This window comes from Protomyctophum bolini (assembly GCF_963924005.1).
Source record: "Protomyctophum bolini genome assembly, chromosome: 23".
NCBI classification, from domain to species: Eukaryota; Metazoa; Chordata; class Actinopteri; order Myctophiformes; family Myctophidae; genus Protomyctophum; species Protomyctophum bolini.
The window spans coordinates 11,039,714-11,061,775 of NC_137884.1; the positions used below are offsets into that span (position 1 = coordinate 11,039,714).

Below are 22,062 nucleotides of genomic sequence, written 5' to 3' on the forward strand. Positions count from 1 at the left end.
GTGTGTGTGTGTGTAGCAACAGCAGCATTGTGTTTCCAATACCGACGACGGGTACGTACAAATTCATTCATTCCATTCATTCATTCATTCATTCATTCATGTGTTTACATTGACACCAATAAGTACATGGTCATGAAGTGTATTCTACCACACCAAAACTTCAAGATGGAAGTTACCCCAATCTGTCTTTTATCTCAAACTTTATTTATTTATTTCATGTACGCGGTAACGCGGTTAATCCCAGTATTAATAAAAAATCACTAATGTCAGTTTTTCTCTCTTCTTTTCTTCCTTCTTTGTCTCCACACATTCTCATCTTCATTCTTCCTTTCCTGTCCATCCCATCCCACCTCTGCTCTCTCTCCCTCTCTCTCTCTGTCTCTGTCTCTCTCTCAGTCTCTCCCACGCCTACTCCCATACCGTGGCCTCCAGCGATCGATTTCTCTGACATTCTATATTGCGATGAGGTGTACTGCTGCCCCTCGCCAGTAGAGGGCAGTAGCCACATTCACATCAACACCACTCGTACTACCTCTGCTAGTTCTACAACTGCTGCAGGAGGTGTTAATGGAAACATGCCTTGGGGAGGTATTATTATTATTACAATTGAGGCCTCTAGCAGACTTTCTTATCCAGAGCGACTTACAATAGAGGGTATGCGCATGCATAAAGTGAATGGCAGATCGAGTGAATTTAATGTTGTTTAAAGTCTGTTTGGATGTATGGGCTGCCTGTCAATGCCTGGAAGTAGTATTTTGCCACTCAGTATGCATTCCCGCATACAGGTAACTTCCAGCCAGGTATGATGATGATGTCACGCGCATACCCTCTATTGCAAAATCAGAGTTAAGTATGCCTATATACCAGGGTTTGTCAAAGTGGCTCGATGCAAATCCAGGGGTGCCTCGGAATACTTTGACAATATTTGGAACCTATCACTTGCCACTTCAGTTTAACCACTGGGTTGCGCTGTTGTAGCTCGCAACGCGTCACAACGTGACACGTTGTGGAGTCGTGGTATGAAATAGTTTGAGAACCCCTGCTCAACGATTACTGTCAGAATACCGTATAGAGCTATTTAAATGACCACTTTTTTCAACCTATCTTCATGTAATTGGTCCTCACTAATATACATGATAAAATAGCAAAATACATTTCTATTCAGTCTGTCTCATAGGAGGGCTGTGGGCAGTTCAGAAACCCGTCCACCAGTGACATCATCGATGAGGACTCCAAGCTAATAGAAACTGCAGGCTTTCTATTCCTGTGTGTGTGTGTGTGTGTGTGTGTGTGTGTGTGTGTGTGTGTGTGTGTGTGTGTGTGTGTGTGTGTGTGTGTGTGTGTGTGTGTGTGTGTGTGTGTGTGTGTGTGTGTGTGTGTGACTGTGTGACTGTGTGACTGTGTGTTATAGTATGCTACTATGCTGTGTATGTAATGTTATGTTTTTGTCTCTCCAGATGAAGAGCTGTTGTTTGATAGACTGGGTGGAGATTGTACGTATAACACACTACACAAAACGTCTGTAAATTCACTGTGTTAATGTTTATGTCACTATTCTCTTTATAGAGCTCATATCAGCATAGTTTCAAAGTCCATTTGTTGCTGTTTGGACAATTTCGGCTGTTCACCAAGACACAGAAAAAAGCACCCAGCTGTTCCCCATATGGACAGTGCACTATATATTCAGGCAGACTGACAATAAAGGCCTGCGTTTTTTCCGAAAAACGTCAGAAAAAGGAAGCGGCGGGACAAACCACCAGTGTTTGTGAGAGTAAATAAGCATACGAATAAGAATACCAAAAGTCCAAAAGAAGAACGACTAGGCTATAGCTATTTATTTCGTGACGTGTTTTGCTTGTGAATCTGCTATATATATATCTGCCTTCTAAATCATGACCTATGTTTTCTGAACAAAATCCAATATTTATTAAAGAATTACAAAAATGTTATGCTGCTATATACTAACTGTACATGGCAACAAGAACCCCAAAAGGGGTTCCCGTCCTGAAGGGAACAATATTACCAAAGTTTACTACAACACTGATATGACCAGAAAGCTGTATTCAGACACGCAGACTGAATACTTGCATTGTAAGAGGAAGAAACGGCAACCCAAATAGGTTGAAAGGGGTTAATACTAACTCGTTGGAGTCCAGTTGATTTCCCCACTAGTCGAGTGGTTCCCCTAAAAATTGCAGATCTACAAGCTCATTGCAATGTGACACATTGTGTGTTTGTAGATCTGCAATTCTTTTGACATTTTCCATAGAGATGGCTTCGATTGTCTGTTGCTTTATGTTTGCACATAATGCTGCTGCATTGATATTTTAATATTTTGTATTATTATATGTCTGTCTGTCTGTCTGTCTGTCTCTCAGGGACAAATACAACCATCAAGTCTTTTCTGATTAAAGAGAGTGAGCAGGTGATCGACAGTCGATACTGTGAGACAGGCAGCTGCGGGTGAGTCTGTCTCACTCGCACACACGCACATGCGCACGCACGCTCGCACAGCCACACGCACACCTGTATACTGCTTTAGTCTTTATTTTGAATATAGATACTTGATTCAGGTTAATTCTCTCTCTCTCTCTCTCTGTGTAGATCTGGCAGATATAACTATACAGTTCCCATCAGTCCCTATGTCCCTGTTAACATGAGAGTCACTCTGTTGATGAAGTAAGTACTGACTGACTGACTGATTGACTGGTTGGCTTGTTTACTGACTACTTGCGTAGCTTACTGGTTTACTGAGTGATTGACTGTTTATTTTAACGTGTTGTGTGTGTGATGGGTCTTGTAGTTCTACAGAGCTGCTGGTGGTCTATCTCTGTAGTTTTGACGAGACGGCAGCTTGTTCTTCTGTGTTGGACATCAACTCTGTCGCCATGTCCAGATACCCTACCAACACACAGGTAAGGATGGATGGATGGATGGATGGATATATTGATTGATATACTGATTGATTGTATGTCTGTCTCTCTGCCTATCTGTCTGCAGGGGGAACATGAATGGTCTCTCCATGTGTCTCGCCTGTCTCACAGCTCCTATCACTTCAGATCCACCGTGGCGGTACGTCTGTCTGTCTGTCTGTCTGATACTATCTATATATAGTTTTACTATCTACTCATGGGGGCATATATTTCTGTCTGTCTATATAGGGTCAGGCAGACTGCAGTACTGATCGTCACTACATGGGGGCGCTCTTCACAGACTATCACTTCCACTTCTATCGACGCTGCAAGGCCTGAAGACACACACACACACACACACACACGTGCACACACACACACACACACACACAAAATAAACTAATGAATCGATTGGATTTCGCACTGGGCTTTTGTCATACAGTAAATTGAACTAATATATTTTTTAAGACTGTGTGCTTTGTGATTAATCCATAACTGTCCAATCAGAGAACCTCCTTAATTGTATGACTCATCATATTTAATAATGAATTTGTCTCTCCATATTGTCTCTAAACGTTCTTAATGACGAAGATCAACAATGGAGGTGATGTGTTTAGCTGTTTTTATTGACTGGGCTCAGACCCGTGTATAACACAGGTCAGAGACACAGACCGTACAGAGATGATTCTGTAATGTTTGAAACATGATGAACATGGTAACAATAATACAGTATTTTGAATACTTTGGATTTGAACTTGTTCATGTTGTTCATTAAATCACATCCGTTATTGTGGAGAATGACAATGACGCGTTGTTGCCGCTCTTCATGTGTCACAGCCTTGTAGCCCAGGGCTACTGAACTTAATATGGCCCAGGAGCCACTCAGCTAAATTCCAAATGTCCAAGGGCCGCAAGCTAAACAAGTCAGTAATATATTTCGCAACATTTACAATTTAATTTTGTAACAGACTGCACTGCAAAACCATCTGAAGTGTACTGTACTGTACTGTACTGTACTGTACTGTACTGTACTGTACTGTACTGTACTGTACTGTACTGTACTGTACTGTACAAGCCCTTCTCCCTGGCCTCTGTGTGTCTGTGTGTTAGGCTGTGCAACAGTGACACTTGTGGTGAACAAACGCTATAATGCAATTTCCGTGCTCGGACACAGGGTCACAGCACAGCCACACACATAGCTGTCTATAGGAGTGGTTGCACCACTCAAAAAACTATCTATCTATAAGGTCAAACCTCAATGAACTAAAACATTGAGATTAATGATGAAGTTACAAAATATAGAGAACATCTAATGAACAGATTATCACAGGTGAATAAATAAGTGGTTACTACTCGGCTGACATCAGGCCATATCACTTTCTCTTGGAACACACAGTACAATACCTACAATCTTGTTCAATTCAACAATGAAAATGACAAATTATGTTTTATTGGTATGACCATGACGGGCCGCAGATACATTAAGCAGGGGCCGCATGCGGGCCACGGGTTGAGTAGAACTGTTAGCCTTCTATGGGCTATATTTTCGTTCATGCTAAACCCCTTATCCCTAAACTATTTTGAAAATAATCTTTTAATTGTTCAACTAGCCGATCTACATTGACACATTGTCAGCTTGTAGATTGGCTATTTAAAAAAATGTTTTTCAAAATGCTAAATAAAAGGCAAAGTAGTTTTAGGTTAAAGGGGTTTAGCATGGACAAAAATAGAGCCCCATATGTCCAAACGGTTGCTTTTCAGGCAGAGCAATGACTCATTTTTGTTTCTCTTAATCTTCATTTCCCTTCAGGGATTAATTAATAAAGCAATTATATTTATAATGCAGAAACTAAAATTAATAAGGCATTATTCTGCACAGACTAGTCTCGAATAAAGGAAACGCACAGATAACAGCCATTCCATTGAGTTTCTGTCTGTTTTCAGTGCATTGTGGAGTGGGCTCACAGTCTGAGGTTAGACAACACACTCCGTATTTGGGCGTAGCTGCATTGGAAACTCCTTATGGTTATGGGTGATGAGTCATAGTGGCATCAAAAATTACTGTATGTATTGAGCTGGGTATCTCCCAAATAGTAAGGGTCTCTTCACATACTTTGTCTGTTTACATTATTTATTTATTAATCATATTTTTTTTCTTTTCTGAATTGCACCCTAAAAAACCTGAACTTTCAGTAGATGTTTTCTGAAAGATTTGCCTAAAAAAGTGGTCCACTGGCAAACTGATTTGCCTGTGGACGGTGATGTCATCAGAATCAAGAAAAAGAATTTCAAACGAAATGAATGTTGTGAAAATGAAAAGTATTAAGATTTGACCCCAGCGCCAGGGTTCACATGCGCAAATCAGCATTGAATGGTTTCTGTCATGTCTGACATCAGTGAATATGTCCACCAGTCTCCGTATATGAGGATTATGAGCATGTCATGTTTGTGGCATGGAGATCTTCAGGCCGCTTTGTGGGATATATCTCCATACATTTTATTTTTTATTTTGTTTATTTTTTGGGTTTTTTTTTTCCTTTATTATTACAGTATTGGTTTTGGTTTATTTATGACAGCAAAATGTCTCAATCGACATATTGTCCCAAGATATCTGCGTCACGGAAGAGGAAGTAATCGTTGTCGTCCAGAGTGACCTTAGTTCCTCCGTACTCTGGTAAAAGGACCTTCTGTCCGACCGTCACACTGACCGGTCTCAGGTCCCCGTCCTGGTCGACAGAACCGGGTCCGACTGCCATCACTGTGGCCTGCTGCACCTTGCCCTGGGACTTCTCTGGGAGCATGATGCCACCTCTCGTCACGGTCTCTGCTGCCAAACGTTCCACCAGCACACGGTCAAGCGTGGGAAGGAATCTCCTGAATGCCAATGCCATTGTCTTCGTTTTACACGGTGCCTGCCAAATGCTGTTAGGAAAAGTTAATCGATTTGACTGCGAGGTCAGGACCCGTTTTGTTTTTTGAAAGTGATGTTTCTTTCGATCAGAAGAAGTTGGCCAGTGGTGTATGAATGCGATATGAATTTTGTGCAGCGCTTATAATACTGTCCGGCGGTGCTCATGCCATCATGATGAGATCGCCATGAGTCAGCAGCAATGGCCAAATATGGAGTTCCCATGTCAGCCATCATGCCCAATTATGGAGTCAGTGGTGTCAGACTTACTTAGCCTCTAAGTATTGTGACAACAATGCAACCTGGATTGAGTGACCATGACAACCTAATATGAACAAACCTGGATGATGGGAAAATGTTACATTTCCAGAACTGTGATTTCTTTCCATTTATGGAGTAGGGCCTACCTGATGTACTGGCATCTTAGTTTGGCCTCGACCTCATATTTGGCCATATATGCCCATATATGGGCATAAAAGTCACACAATTTTCAATTTGGCCTCGACCTCATATTTGGGCATGCCCATATATGGGCAAGTCACACAATTTTTTCAATTCAATCTTTATTAGCGGACTCAGGTCCATATACAAGGTACAAAGGAATAGACATAAGAGAAACACGACAAGGCAATAAGTAATAAAAATAATATGTAAAATAAATAGCACAAAACTTAACCCACAGGCAGAACATACAAGCATTTAACCAGAGCACTCTAGGGCAGATTCAGGAGTTTGGAAGTGCTCGTTGACTCAACTTGACTATCACTCAATGGCCCATGCGTACCACCTGTTTTGAATGTGCACATAATGCAGGAGGCAGCAGGAGGTTGCTTTACTGATAACGAGCGCTTCCATACTCTGATACTTAGAAAATAATCATCTGCAAGGAATTTCTTGACGGGAAGTAGCTCATAAAATGTCTACTTTTTTATTAAACAAAAACTTTACAGATTGAAAGGGGATAATTCAAGCTTTCCCTACAGCTGCAATGTTGGTGATTTTGACGTACTTGTTTAATATAATTAGAGAGGACTTTTCTGTTTGGATGTATGGGCTCTCTATGGGAAGTGTCACCTAGGTATCACCCTGCTGGCAAGATGGCAGCCGTGTGAATATCAATAGGGCAGAATCTCTTTGAATAGGGCATGGGATACAGATTTAGTCAAAACTGTCAGTGTTGTAATGGCTTATGGTTTATGTTGTAATGTCTCCATCTAGTGGATATACTTGAGAGATACATGGCTGGGTTGTATTTCTAAAGGTTCTTTCTATGGGCTCCCAGAGCGAGAGTTAGGACAACTCTATTCACTTCATGGGGCCAGTCCAATGGCACTGGATGGGAGGGGAATCCTGGTGCCGTCTCCATTATTTATATATCTATACTCAAACTGAGTGGAAGTGTGTAGGGCGAGTGGCGAAGAGCTAGTTTCAAAAAGGGCCATATGGCTCTGTGGGCTCCTCAGTGCTCACATCCGGTCTATAGCCTGCCTACTGTAAGCTATCCGGTACCTTTGCTGCAGCGCAAACATGGGGTCAAATTCGTTCTACTTCTATGCCACCTAAATGTGGATGCCTGTAAGAGCCATTTGAGCCACCATATTGTTTCTATGATCCATTGTCAATTTGCCAATCAAGGTGCCATGGTTACAGGGAGGGAGGGTATTTAACCCTGGCCCTCAGGCACAGGTGTTGCCAGTGGCAGAGGTATGTGGAGGTGCATGCTCAGAGTCACCACTCACCAGACTGGGACTCCGAGGCCACAGGAGATGCTGGCAGAGTAAAGATGCCATGATCAGTAGCTTGGCTGAATAATCAGTTGTCAGAAAAGTGGTGAAAGAGTTTAAACCAGTGATCCTTTTCATGTCTAGGACCGCCCTAATTATGTTCTGCAGATCCCCATATGAAATTATTTTGTGCCAGGGACCCCCATACCGGGGGTGGGGTGTGTGTGTGTGTGTGTGTGTGTGTGTGTGTGTGTGTGTGTCAGCCACACAAAGTCACTCTGGAAGTTGGACTCCCATCAAAGATACGTGTTAGATTACAGCATGTGCATGTTTGGCTTTAATGTCTAATCTTCACTCCACATGAAGGCAAAACACTGATGCTTATCGTTCTGCTGTCCACGCCGATGCTTTGGTGTGAACTTCTGAAAACGCCCCAAAGAGCAGAGAAATCAGATTATGAAAAGTTCCTCATCACATGAATCAAAACAGGAAGTAGCAACTGTTTCAAAGCCCACGTGAATTGTTGCATTTTGGTGGGCGCCGGCCGGGTGACGGGTCCTCCTGTGTTGAGAGAACTTGACTATCTTCCGTCCAAATATTTCAGTATATCAGCACTTTCTCCTTCCATGGATGTAACTTCAAAGTGAAACTCTAACAGCGTTTGGAGGTGGTGAATTCCAGATTCCAGAAGCATTGAGAGCAGATCCTTTGTTCATGTAAATGTTTACATCAATTTTTCTCTCAATGCTTAGCACCAAGGTGCTACAAACAGATTGTAGAAATCAAATTTGATACATTAGGGTAGAGCCCCTAACAGATTTGGCCACAGATCTGACAGTAAGGCCATGAATCCCTGTCAGATGTGGCCAAATCTGTAGGGTGACGGTGCATGCTCGGGGGTAGAGTGGCCGGATGGCAACTGCAAGGTTGCCAGTTCGAACCCGGGCTCCCCCAGAGCTTATTTACAATCGGCTTTGGCGAACAACAAAGCCTTGGTGCAGCAATAACACTTGGCAACAGTGGTCCTGTCCTGTCTGCAGTCAGCTCAACACTCTGCTCTGTCTGATGGGAGTTTCATGGAACACATTCACATGCAGTACAAGGGAAAGGTGACGAGAGAGAGAGGACATATCTTGTGGACCTTCACAGTGACAATGACAGCAATAAAGCGTTGCCAGGAACATGGGGATCCCGCGGAGACACTAGCCAGTAGCCATGCGTGTGCTGAGGTGAGGATGACAGCCTGCAGAGGACATTCATGACTCTATGGAGCCTCTGTGTGCTGTATTCAGTGGTGGAAGAAGTACTTGAATAAAGGTATAGCAAATCCCTCAATATATATATATATATATATATATATATATATATATATATAGGCCTACCATGTTTTAATAAAAGGCCTGTATTCAATATTTAACTAGAGGGTGCAGTCACACCATGCCCTTTCTTTATTTTTTTGTTTATTTTTCAAATTGGTAGTCACACCAAACTTTGATTCTGCCTATGAGGGTGGATTCTGCCAATGCTTTTCAGATGAATCGGAATCGAAAAATGAATGATGAAATTCATTTTTCCCATCGTATAGCGTATAGCCTATAGCCTATTTAAAAGAAAACATTAAAGAAAGGAAAGAAGTGGGGGCCAGGAGTAACCTGACGCTGCCAGATGGGGGCGGTAAGCTGTGAAACAAATTTGTGTAGCAAGCTTCTTGGTCATGGCAGCGTCAGGTTAGGCCAGGAGATCAAGGCAGGAAGAAAGTTTCAGCGCTACAAACAAAATACTTATCATTCTTTCTTGGGTAAGATTCAAATTAATTTCACTGGTAGGCCTACAGTAGGTGTGAGCATATCCTCAGGTGATGTGATCTATTTGTGTCTTAATATTTTCACTATTTCTGAAAATCTTTTGCGTTTTCCCCCAATCTATTTAGAATGTGATGATAGCTGACATAATCAAACATTGCACAAACACCGCCACCCTTCAGTAGCCCTGCCAATTGCCATACATAACATAAAATGATCAACTATTCATATCTGCCTTTAGGCTTGGCAGCCTGCCACTGCTGCCAGGGTTAATTAAATTAGGAACAGGTGTGTTAGCTGGGTGAGCGTGGCTTTCAGTTGTTTACAAACAAAGAAGTCTGTTCTTATTGTCACGGTCTGTGTTGAGACAATTTATATCAGTCACAGCCATTATGAATTATGTTTTAGTTATAGTATACCGGTATGCCATATAGACTCATTCACTCAGAATGTAATTTCTCACCCGAAATAGTATCACCCTTCAACACCGTGGAAGCTACTGCTAGTCTGCTACGCTAGCCAGATGTAGCCATAGAACCCTTCATCAACCCACTGTGAGTAGTCAAGCATTTAAACTTTGAGGGATTTATTCTCCTATAGGCGACATGGAGAATATGTAGCCGCAATTTGCAAAATGTTGAATCAAGTTGCAACCGGAGCATGTTATGAGCTTTCTGTCAAGACATTCCGTGCAGACGGTGCAGGTGATAATTTGGTCATGCTAAAGTGTTTTTTTGGAATAGGGTCAGATAGCAGGACTTTTCTGTTTGGGGGTCAATAGTTATTTATTGGTACACGTGTTGCAACTCTAGATTCAACATTAAAAAGAAAAAATCACACCTGTGTGAAGTGAGTGGTGCAACTTCGTGTGGGGGTCCCCTGGGGGTCCCCAGGGCGTCCCCGGAACTTCCAGACCCACAGGAACGAGCCCAGGGTGCCGGCCCGGTTCCAGCAAGCCTTAGCACTTCCGAAACAGTCGAGAAATGACAGTTACCATGTGGGGGTCCCAGGGGGGTCCCCGGAACATTGAAACCCCCAGGAACACGGCCAGTGGGCGAGCCGCCCCGCGTTCGAAACGGTTGAGAAATGACAGTTACCGTGTGGGGGTCCCTGTACTTACTGTGCAAATAATCAACCAACCAAATGCTATTTTTGTGATTAGTGTGCACATTGTGGCTATGTTGTTATGGCTGCAGTTGATGGTATTGGTCAGTTATGACCGGGTACAATAGGCCTATGTGAATTGGTCACTTCTTTTTTTCTTTCTTTTGCCATGGTAGGCCATGGTGATGACCCCACTCCTCACGGACCGTGAGGAGTTTGTTTGCTATCCTGGTAGGAGTGTTGCAGCAAGGGGTACATACTACACTACGCTGAGGGGGGCTCTATCTCTATCCATGGGTGCAGAATCCAGGTAAGGAACCTTTCTGTTGCTGCTTGTGTTGTATTGTATGAAGTGTGTGTATACTAATGTGATTCAAGCTATTATAGCTGTGTGAGTGTGACTGTGTGTGTGTTGGGCTGCACAACATGCATTGACACTTGGTGATGAAAACCAACCAAACAATGTGTTTGTGGTGTCTACCGTCAAAGTTAGTTGTAACAGGAAGTGTGTATGTGGCTCTTGGACACACATCCTATGTGTAAGTTTTCATTTCCTTTTAAGTTCACTGTTCAAGTCAGTCTTTCATCTATGAAGCGTAGGCTGCTTCTTTCTTTTGTATGCTGTGTAGGCTACTGAGGCATATATGTAGGCCAGAAGCAAAGCACAAGATTTCTTAAAAAGTTCTATACCTTATGAGTCAATGTGGAAGGAGGTATAAGGTGGCGAACTTAAGACAGCTCTGTCCAGTAACAGTTGAACATGTTCAGAAGTAGACACATGAGACATATGAAACCCTTACATTTACCTTGATCCAAGTGGATGAATTACTATTGCAATTTCCATTGGGTCGGTACCACAAATTCTCCCATTTAGCAAAATCTTGTTTTTCATCATGCTGTTTTTCCTTTTTTTTGGGGCTAAATCTTGGTTAGCCAGCGGGACCCCAGACCTCGCAACCATAAAGCAGAGTCTAATATTTTGTGGCAGATTTGAATCGAGAGGTCCAACTTATCTTCTCGCTGGTCATTCACAGCTTGGTTGAAGTCACCGGTGGCAGGATTTTAAGGCTGGTATAATAGTGTTTTTGCATGTTCTAGTTCAGTCATGGTTCTCAAACTTTTTCATTTCAAGGACCTCCAAATTGACACGTATTAGCCTACGGACCCCATTTGAAAAGAGATGCCAGGGATCCCCATAAGAGAAGATTATTTTACGGCTCTAGCAGTGATTCTCAACCATTTTAAGTACGGACCCCTATTCAATGGCATTTCTATTTCTGGGCCCCAATTTATATTGTAAAATATAATCAGTGTAAATGTAATTGATCCAGAGCCATTTGGTTCCTAATCTTAACCATCTATCATTTTGCTGGGGACCCCCTGGAATTCCCTCCTGGACCCCACTTTGAGAACCACTGTTCTTTGGCAATCGCATGTAGAAGGATTTGTTTTTGATGCTGTCTGTCCGTTTGTCTATCTCTAATTTATGTCTCTGTCTGTCTCTCTATATACTGTGAAGTTAGAAATGCAGTTTAAGGGTTTTTATTTTCCCCCAAATGACAACACCACCACTTCCACCAAAGTCCAGACAGATTTGTTCAGTGCAATAAGGACATTCTCAATAGCAAAATAATACTGGCAAAAAAAATAAAGAAATGTCAAAAGGATAAATACTACTAAACACTACTTAACAAAACCCAACAGGATGAGAACTCTCTTCAGTCTTCAGGCTATGCCTTGATCACACAAGGCCCACGTAGCTCTTATCTCCCTCAGGGATGTTATCTGTGTCAATGATGCCCACATCCAACTAACTTTTCCCTGCAGCCTCCCTTAAATAAGAGTGGATCCTACCACAGGAAACGATCAATTAGAAACCCTTCTTCTCAATAAATACTTAATATAAATACCTCCATAAATAACACCTTGCATAAAAGTAACTTGTATACATTCCTAAATAATGCGTTACAATTAAACGAGTGTAAATCAGCATGAAAAACTCAATGACGATTACTCAAAGCATAAGAAATACCCCTCTTCTGCATAGCACTTCCCTTTCTAATCAAGGGAAATGCCACCAGCAGTGCAGGAGACAAATGGCAAACTATCAGTGAACATGTATGGTTTTCAATACACAAGTTTAAAACGATAGTCCTTTCATGTTATAAAAGAAGTTTGATGTGTATTTGTATATAGGGCATATGGGTTGTCCCGTGACATATAAAGTCAAGTATTTATGTCTATTTTTTCTGTCTGTCTGGATGGCTAGCAGGCACCTGTAACAACCATTATCTGTTAATTATACACGTTGAATGGCTGTCGGCTCTTCAACCTTTATTTGGCTTGTCCAGCATATAGCGACCATGATTACTGTTCGGGAGTGGTAGTGGAAGTGATGGTTTAATTGAATGTCATAACTAATTTATTTTTCTTCGCTTGTAAGAAAGGTATTGAAAGGTCATTTTCTTTCAAATTAATTGGTCGAGAGATTCACATGGAAGAAATGCCCTTTGTCCAATTTCGACCAACCACTCATTTAGAATCTACATTTCTTTTTATAGAAAAGTCTGAGAAACGTGACCTAGCCTTGACGCAGGCCTATGGGCTAAAAGTTGAAACACTTTTAAACCCATAATCGTATAGATTTGTATAGATGTAAAGATTTGTAACGATTTTCACTGATTTGCATTTTCCACTAAAACATCTCTGTCTCTCTCTCAGACCTCCACATGGGGGCGCTGTGACTCAATGACAGAAGTATAGGAGTCTGTGTTGTTCTTGTTCTCAGTGTTGCCATGTCCACGTAATATTATATTATTATAAGTGACTGTGGGCTCGTTTCCATTAACACTAGCATGACTCAGCTCACCTACTACTCTGACTGCTGAAAGGTCAAGATGACTGTTTTTCGTGCGATTTGATTGGCCACTCTCTCCCCCACTCTTCTAATGATCTTCACACTTCTCCCACTCACCGTGGGAGACTATACTTCCACATGTAGGTCTACTTACATTACGAATGTACTCGCATGTAGACTAAATGTTGTTTTAGAGGTTATATTTGTTATATCCCGGTTTGTAGAAATACAATGTGTCCGACACGGAAAGATATGGTGAAATATGGCGTGTTTGACTGACTGGCGCTATTGTTTCCACCAAACACACAGCTCAATAGATATACATCTTTATAGCATAATGTAAGGTGGTGATGATAAAAATAAATAAATTATCCTGACGGTTCTTAGGGTTAAATTCAGCATTATAACCTATAGTGCATGGATTGTTCCACATAGTAGTGGGTTGTAGTGTAGTGGGTTATTTGGGATTGCTTCCTATATAGTTTTTTAAACTAGTGATGCTTTTCATGTTGAGGACCGCCCAAATTTGTGTGTGTGTGTGTCCGTCCATTCTAGCCCCCATCCTATGCTACACACACATGCAGACAATCTTAATCACATTTGCACAGCACTCCCAAAGTCTCCCATGGAAGCAAGGGAGTTGCTTCCAGGCGAGTGCTGTGTGTGTGTGTGTGTGCATGCATGCGTGTGACACACGAGGTGTAAGCTTGTAGCCTAGATGAGCTACTCCCGCTATTGTTTGCAAATGGATGATTTTTCTTTACATGGAAATGATTATGCAAAAAATAATGGCGATCATCTCAAATATTTGTGTTGGTGATTATGTAATGACTAATCTCGCGTGCCTGTGGCGCGCTCGCCCTTAACGCCACGTGGTACGTGTTGTTTTCTCCATAGAAGAAAAAAAAGTCCTTATGCACTCCTATGGAGGACAGGTGCTCCAGTCGGAGAACTGGAGAATTAAGTAGAAAAAAATGGAATCCTGCACACTGTCTTCACTTACAGCATTTTATTGAGCAACGTTTCGGTCATTCAGACCTTCATCAGGCATGTTTTCTCCATGCCACGCGTATGTGTCGCAGTGCGATCCGAGTGCGTGTGTGTGGCTTTGGCCAATGACCGTGTGTTTACCGTGCTGGGCAGGTTGTGTGTTGTTGTTGCGTGGTGGTGTTTCTCCGTGAATGTCGTGTGTCCGCTGTCCGTGTTGTTTCTCTGTTAATGTCGTGTGTCCGCTGTCCGTGTAGTTTCTCTGGCCGGCGAATCACGGAAAAGGAAACCACTGGTTGAAAGCACGCCGGTAGAGTCGGTGACGTGTCTCGGCCGCGGAGCACGGGCATAGGCAAACTGAACTGTACACGAAATGTGTGTGTGTGCTCTCAAATGTAATAATAGTTTGCGACAGGCCTGGTCACATGCATCGAAAAATGCCAGATCTGAAGGCTCAGAATGTGTGGCAGCGTGATGCATCCTGCATCCACTGAAATAGAGAATGACTTATTTCTCATAATAACTCACTGTGGGATAGACAGCCCTTACAGATGTTTGTCTTGCTCCTAGAGCTCCCTGTTGTCTTGGCTCTTTCTACACACACACAGGTTATTTTTAGCCTTGCCCAACCCCAGTGCTCTCTGTCTCTCTCAGCAGTACAGACCTAAGGCAACACACACACACACACAGAGAGCATGAACGCCATCTATGCCACAACAATCCGGCAAGAAAGCGGAGCAGCGAAGTGATTTTATTAGTTGTCTCTCTCTCTCTCTCCCCCACCCCTCCATATCAAGAAGATCAGTCCCCCTTTAAACGAGAACGGTGTGCATAGAAATGACCATAAAGTGACATTTGCTGGGGTCCGTTTAGACGGGGGGTTGAAAACACAACAGTGAAAACTCCTTCCAGAGTCTTTGAAAACGCTTTCTCCGTCCGTGTGGCCACCAGGCTGTTAAATCTTTTAATATCAATGCATTGCTGTATAAAAATCTCAACCCGTTTAATTTAAGGACCCCCATTTTGACGTGCATTAGTCTACGGACCCCCATTGAATGGAATCTCTATCTCTGAGGCCCCAATTTATATTGTAAAATCAATGTTAATTTAACTCAGAGTGTACAAATGGACGGGTCCATTTGCTTCCATTTGTACACTGTCAGAGTTACAGACCCAAAAGGCCCCATTTGGTTACAAACTATCATTTAGCTGGGGACCCCCTGGAACTCCCTCAAGGACCCCTAGGGGTCCCCGGACCCCACTTTGGGAACCACTGTTGTACGGTATGCTTCTAGGCCTGGGAATCCACTGGCTGAAGTTGCCCTTCCAGCTAATGGCATTCGTTAACGGTTGCTTTTCGGGTACGGAAATTCAAAGATGTTCGCCGAAAAAGTGGCTTCAAAAGGGCTCTGTAGAAACCAATGGGTCATGTCGCCATTCTTTCAAGGTGTTTACAGATACTGCTGCGTTTTCAGACCTGAAAACGCAGTGAATTTCGGGGTTTGATGTTTTCTCTGTCTGCAAGGACAGAGAAAACGAGTCTGCAAGGACCGCAGCGGAAAAAAATTAAGCAGTGTGTAAACAACTTTAGTCCATATTCTTTTACAGTCTATTGACATTCTCTCTTCACTTCTATCATTCCTGATTATACTATATCTATAGGCCCTATACTGTATCAGCGTGACATTCCACAGAATTAAAATAATTCGCTGTTCGGCCATGTACACTACAGTAAGTGGTCCAGATGGGTGGCCCGTGAGATTTTCAGAGCATGTTTATTTTAACGGTCGATTGTGTTACACTGTAGCCCATACTTTAAGTTCTTATTCCTCGCTATTGACAATAAAAAACTATTTTGGTAAGGCTTTTAAAGACAAAACATACCATGGCATTCTTTTAACATTAATTATTGTAATATTAATATTACCGTAAAGGCCCACTGGCAGTATACTGCATCTCATAACTCTGTTAGACCTCTACCCTGTCCCTCTCTGTTAATGTCTGTCGTGTCTGCAATTTACTCAAGTACTGTACTTGAGTAAAAGTTTGGTACTTTTACTTTGCTAAAGTATTTAAATTTTGTATTTACTTCTACTCTATATTTTCTTTAACTCAACTACAATTATTTGAAAACTTTAGTTACTAGTTCATTTGTAGATTTTGATTATTACAACACACACCCACTTCAGCCCTATATACATTTTGACCATTTGAAAAAAATACGTCACAATGCGGCACATTCTGAGCTTGTAGATCGGCTATTTTCAAAAGATCTTTCTACATTTAAAAACTTGTGAAATGGGGCATTCTGCATATTAAGCACTTTCTACTTTTGGTACTTCTAAGTACATTTTGATACCATATACTTTTGTACTTTTTACTCGCGTGACAGAGCATTTCTATATTGCAGTATTTATACTTTTACTTAAGCAACAAATGTGAGTACTTTTTCCGCCACTGCACAGTTGTATTGATTTCAGATACGCAATCCGTTTTCAGCACCAACACAGCCAACACTCTGCATGTCTTCCCCTCACATGTTATTGACTGTATGAAATGCATACCGTCCTCTGTTTGTTTGTCTGTCTGGAGTTTTTCCTTTAGGATTTTAACCATTCCGAATTTCCGGTTCCCGAACGATCCCCTCTTAACACATACTGTACACTGCAGAGAATTTCAATCGACAAATAGCCTTCACTGCTGAGCATTTCACTAATCTTTGAAGAATCACCCAGTCGCTAATGTAGGTCTGTGTCACGAAATAAGTTTGAGGGACATATTAAATATTAAAAACAGTTTTAAAATGCATGTTTTTTCTGCTTTAAACAGTTTGTAACAAGCTCAATACCAGCAAGTTGTATTTTGTTAACTTGTTTGTTGTGGTGGTTATTTGCATCACTTTGGGTGTTGTATGTATTTGAATGTACTGTAAGATGTGTGTCATTGATTGACTCCCCAAAAACAAGGAACAATTGTCTGTCCCTGTCCCTTGTCGTTTCCAAATATGGGACGATTCTGTAAAAAGGGGTGGTTGGTAACCCTAGCCTAGGGGCTGTTATTGCATTGATTTGATTTAGTGGTGTGTTTGTAGATTGCTTGTCTGCTTTGCAGAAGGCTGCTCGGTAGGACATGGCGCCTCCCCCCCTTTCAAAAACCGAGTGCTTAATCTCAGTTAGGGACCACCGGCTTAGAAAGCAATGAGAAATTACACTAAAGCAGTTTGTAATTCAAGATAACATCGATGAAGACAGCCAGGATCATTTAAACGTCCACAAGCAATGAGAGAGCCGTTGGTAAACATGCACCATCAAGATCAAGACCGCACGCACGCACACACACGGACATACACACGCACATGAAATAAAAATGAATGATGGTAGGAAAGAAGAAAGTTTCAGCGCTACAAACAAAATACATCATTCTTTCTTGGGTAAGATAAGATTCAAATTCATTTCACTGGTACAGTAGGTGTGAGCATAGACTGGGAGGCTGTCAAATCCCTCAAATACACACATGCGCACGTACACACACACACACACACACACATCCATCCTCGGGGAGTCAGATCTAAGTTTGGGTGCTGCTAAGTCCCTTGCCAGGAAATCCAATGCCTTTCATTGTCCCACCAACCTCACACATGACATTTGAAGAGGCACTCGCTGAGTGCCTCTTCAAAGTTTGAAACTCTAGCACTCGGTAGGAGCTCTGCAGGGTGGCTGTGTTCACAGTTCACACAGGTATAGCACAGTCCAAATCTGATGCCTATCCAGTTTCTAATCACATTGACTTAATCAAATTAAAGCGAAGCGAAATGAAATAAAAAGAATCAAATGGAAAGTGGAAACATTTAATTGATGTGAATCAGATGCACGTGGTCATCAATATGTCCATGAGGGTCACTGCGTGTGTGCGTGGGTGGGGTGTGTGTCATGGTTTGGTTCACTGATTAACCACATTTATTCAAGTACTGTATTTGAGTGCAATTTTGAAGTATTTGTATTGGCAAGTATTGCACTTTTAGTGTACTACACACACACACGCACCAATACTTTTGTACTTTTACTCAAGTAAATTTTGAATTACGGCCATTTACTTGTAACGGAGTGTTTCTACATTGCAGTATTGATACTTTTACTTAAGTAAAACATGTGAGTACATGTTTTTTTCCACCACTGCCCACAGTGGTCATTAGTGTGAGTGTATTGACAACAGTCTAGCAGGCATGGTGTTTAAACGATGCCTTGTCACGCGTAACTGTCAATCAATGCCGGGAAGAGGCACTGTCGCCTTGGCAACACCATCCACACACTGTTTACGGTGTCGACAAAGTATCACAGAGAGTAAATAAATACTCAAGCATTCTAAAGTAAAGAAAGTGCTCTGTGCATTTTCTTTGCTGATGTTTTCAACCCATATTTAGTCGAAAACTAAAAACGTTCAAACCAGAAGACATTTATTTCGGGGAGGAATGGATTTATTTGTATTTGTAATTATTTCTCAATTGATCCGCAAACCCGATATACAAATAAAGCATGACGTGACCCTATGCACGCTGAAGCAACAATGAAAATGGATTTACACACAAACGCAGTCGGCTGAATTATTTACCCTGACGTCTGTCTTGTCTGTCTGCTCTTGTTTTCATTGGTTTCCGTGTGGAAGGAACACGTTATTCAGACCAGTTCCTTTCCCCTCCCATCAGGCTGACCAGGGGAGGTAGTTTAGAGACCAGGATTACTGCATGGTTTTTTGTGAGGGTACCTACCTACTACCTACCCTAGGGGACACGGGGAGAACATGCAAACTCTACACAGAAAGGCCCTTTCGGCCAACCCCAAGGCCAAGGCATCCCATCAGACCATTTTAATATATAGGAAGAATACAGACCATTTCTTTTTCATTTCATCATGTCTTTAGCAAACTCATGGCATTTTCAGCTACGGCCATTTCACGTTTTAATCTTATTCATTACCATATGCAAAGGAATAATTTGTATTACGTTCTGGGGGGGCTAACAACTAGTAGGGAGATTTGATTTGGATCGGATTCATTGAATTTAATTGGATCCTGTTAATTTAGTCATTAATAATGGCGACATAGATGGCACGTAAGATCTTACTGATGCTGTCGGGATATGGAGATACCTTGTATCTCCATATTTCAACTTTACATGTTTTCCCTCCTATATCTAGCTTTGACAAGTGTAAACGCAAACATTGAAGACAAAAGTGAGGACGCAAATTGTGATTGGCCAGAATGAGATGATGTATGATGATAAGAGCGCCCCTCACTTCACACGGGTGTGATCTGATTTACTCAACGCAACTACAATTCATTGGAACATTATTTTTGTGAAAGTTTTAATTTGGATATACAAGGTTTCCACCTGACGGTGACGATCAGTCAGCCCCAGCTAAGCCATCTGCACTATAATGAGCATTCCTGCAGTTTTCATGACACATTTTTGCTTAATTGGCTCCCAAACTGTGACGATCGCATTGGCGTCGTGCTCAATTAAAACGTACAGTCAAACTGTAACTTTGTGTGTGTGTGTGTGTGTGTGTGCGTGCGTGTGCGCCCGCGGGCGGGCGGGGATCCGTCCGTCGCTGCGAACCGATCCATCCATCACCCTGTCAGAGGAACTCTGAGCTGAATGTCACTGTCTAGCATTCAGAGGTGTAAACCAGTGGTTCCCAAAGTAGGGTCTGGGGACCCCCAGGGGTCCCTGAGGGAGTTCCAGGGGGTCCCCAGCTAAATGATAGGTTGGAACCAAATGGACCCTCATGGGTCTGTAACTCTGGGAGTGTACAAATGTACAAATGCATTTGTACACTCACCAAAAGTTATATATTTTTTGTGAAGTGAAATATCCCTTTAAGTGAAACTGTTGAGGTATTTTGCCTGCTGGTTTTATTACTAATTGTGATTGGCCAGAATGATATGATGTATGATGACGTATGATTTATTACTGGAGTATCTCACTACAACTCAGAGGCAAATATTGTACTTTTTACTCCACTACAATTATTTGAAGACAAATTTACTAGTTGCCCTATAAATATATACTGTGGCAAATTTGAAAATGGCAGATTTACAAGCTCACGACACGTCACGTTTGCATTGGGACAATACTGCAAAATGAATACTTTTGGTTCTTAAAGTATATTTTGATACTTCTGTACTGTTACCCAAGTACATTTTGAACAGCAGACTTTTACTATTACTAGTATTTCTACATTGTAGTGTTGACTTTCTTTCACCACTGCCAGCATTCATTTGAAGCTCTCTCTCGCGCTCTCGCTCTCTCGCTCTCTCGCTCTCTCTCTCTCTCTCTCTCTCTCTCTCTCTCTCTCTCTCTCTCTCTCTCTCTCTCTCTCTCTGTGTGTGTGCAGCACTGACCTCTTCCCCACTGACAGTTGATTCAACACTACTCCAAAGTATGATGGAATACACACGCGCGCACACACACATGCCCAATAACTGTGTGAAGTGTCTTCATGGCTCTATTGATTTCTCTGGTGTGTGTGTGCGCTCGCGTGTGCTAGACGGATTAGTGCCCCTGAAATAGATGACCCTTTTGTCGTCTGTCTGTCTGTCTAGATTATGTTCATTTTTCTCTATTTACATGTTTAGTCTCTTGTGATTCTCTTAATCCTAAAACGGATTCAACAGCACAGTTCAGCCCTACACAGGTGACCCAGCCGGGAGGATTGACCTCTCTACCAATCAGGGTGATTGAACCGATCATACAGTCAAATCCACAGTGTTAATGTAAACCAGTGGTTCTCAAACTGCGAGTCGAGACCCCCCCCCCCCCAGTGGGGTCACCAAATGATGTGCTTAATTAATAATGGTGTCTTATGAACCCATGAGGGTTGGGCACTTTGTGTGCAGTAGGACACAATCAATCAATCAATTCTCAATCAACAGTAAACCAACCAACATACATGTAGTAACAGTACATGTAAGGTTTCTGTACATTTCTAAAGTGACAAAGGCCTAACTAAAATAAGACTATTACTGCATCAAAAGTATACAAGCAACAAGCTGTGACCAATTGTGACCAGGGCTAAGTCATTGGATATTTTCCCATTTTCGTTTTTGTCATATGAAAGCAGGGAATATAGCTTCAAATTGACTTTGGTTGTTCAGTTTGACCCACCAGTTTTGGAGATATGACTTATAGAACGGGCTTGAAAGGTTCACTTCTGTGGACTAACATTTCACCTAGCTACATGTTGAAGCATTTATTTAATATTTATTTCAGCTCTGACATTTAGTTCAGACATTCTCTAGTATGTGAAGAGTCTGCCTGTGCTTGACTCATTTTGGATATTCTCCTCTGGTGAAAAGCTGGACACTCCACGATGACCGTCCCTCAGTCAAATCTGGTCACAGTGTAGGTGTGGTATTATGTGAAAATGTCACAACTATTTCAAAATGTATATACCGGTGTATATACTTTTTTTAAATAGCAAGCTCAAAATGTTTGAATAATAGTTAACTTGCTATAATGGAAGCCATTGTTCTTACGTTAATACAAATCAATATAACAATTTAAATCTTGAAATCACTGGTAGGCAGGTTTCTGAAGTGTCCACAGTCCTATGAGACAGACACTGCTTGGAACGGTTGAAAAAGTAATAATAGCTGATGTACAAGCCTGCAGTCTGTCACTTCGTGCCGGTCTGCAAGCTTGTACATCTGCTATTTTGAACATTTTTGAAAAATCTTGAAAATGTGAGAACCACTGATTTTTAGAAACCAG

The 22,062-nt window shown here is 41.9% G+C and overlaps 2 protein-coding genes across 2 annotated transcripts in view; one reads left to right on the forward strand and one right to left on the reverse strand.

The window, feature by feature from the left end:
* The window catches only part of myrfl (myelin regulatory factor like), a gene marked incomplete at both ends in the record, with an annotated part of 15,241 nt that extends 11,990 nt beyond the window's left edge, over nt 1–3,251 (forward strand). Inside the window, 7 exons of the mRNA XM_080757024.1 lie at nt 397–525; nt 1,458–1,493; nt 2,379–2,463; nt 2,605–2,679; nt 2,804–2,915; nt 3,001–3,072; nt 3,162–3,251. Coding sequence (XP_080613150.1) covers nt 397–525; nt 1,458–1,493; nt 2,379–2,463; nt 2,605–2,679; nt 2,804–2,915; nt 3,001–3,072; nt 3,162–3,251 — 599 coding nt within the window. The remainder of the gene's footprint in view (nt 1–396; nt 526–1,457; nt 1,494–2,378; nt 2,464–2,604; nt 2,680–2,803; nt 2,916–3,000; nt 3,073–3,161) is intronic.
* Nucleotides 3,252–5,497: 2,246 nt separating this feature from the next.
* LOC308310779 (10 kDa heat shock protein, mitochondrial-like) lies at nt 5,498–5,803 on the reverse strand (the record flags this gene model as incomplete). The annotated part of the gene is made up of 1 exon (XM_080757194.1): nt 5,498–5,803. One exon carries the CDS (start codon nt 5,801–5,803, stop codon nt 5,498–5,500), a length of 306 nt encoding a protein of 101 aa, XP_080613320.1.
* Between the last annotated feature and the right edge of the window lie 16,259 nt (nt 5,804–22,062).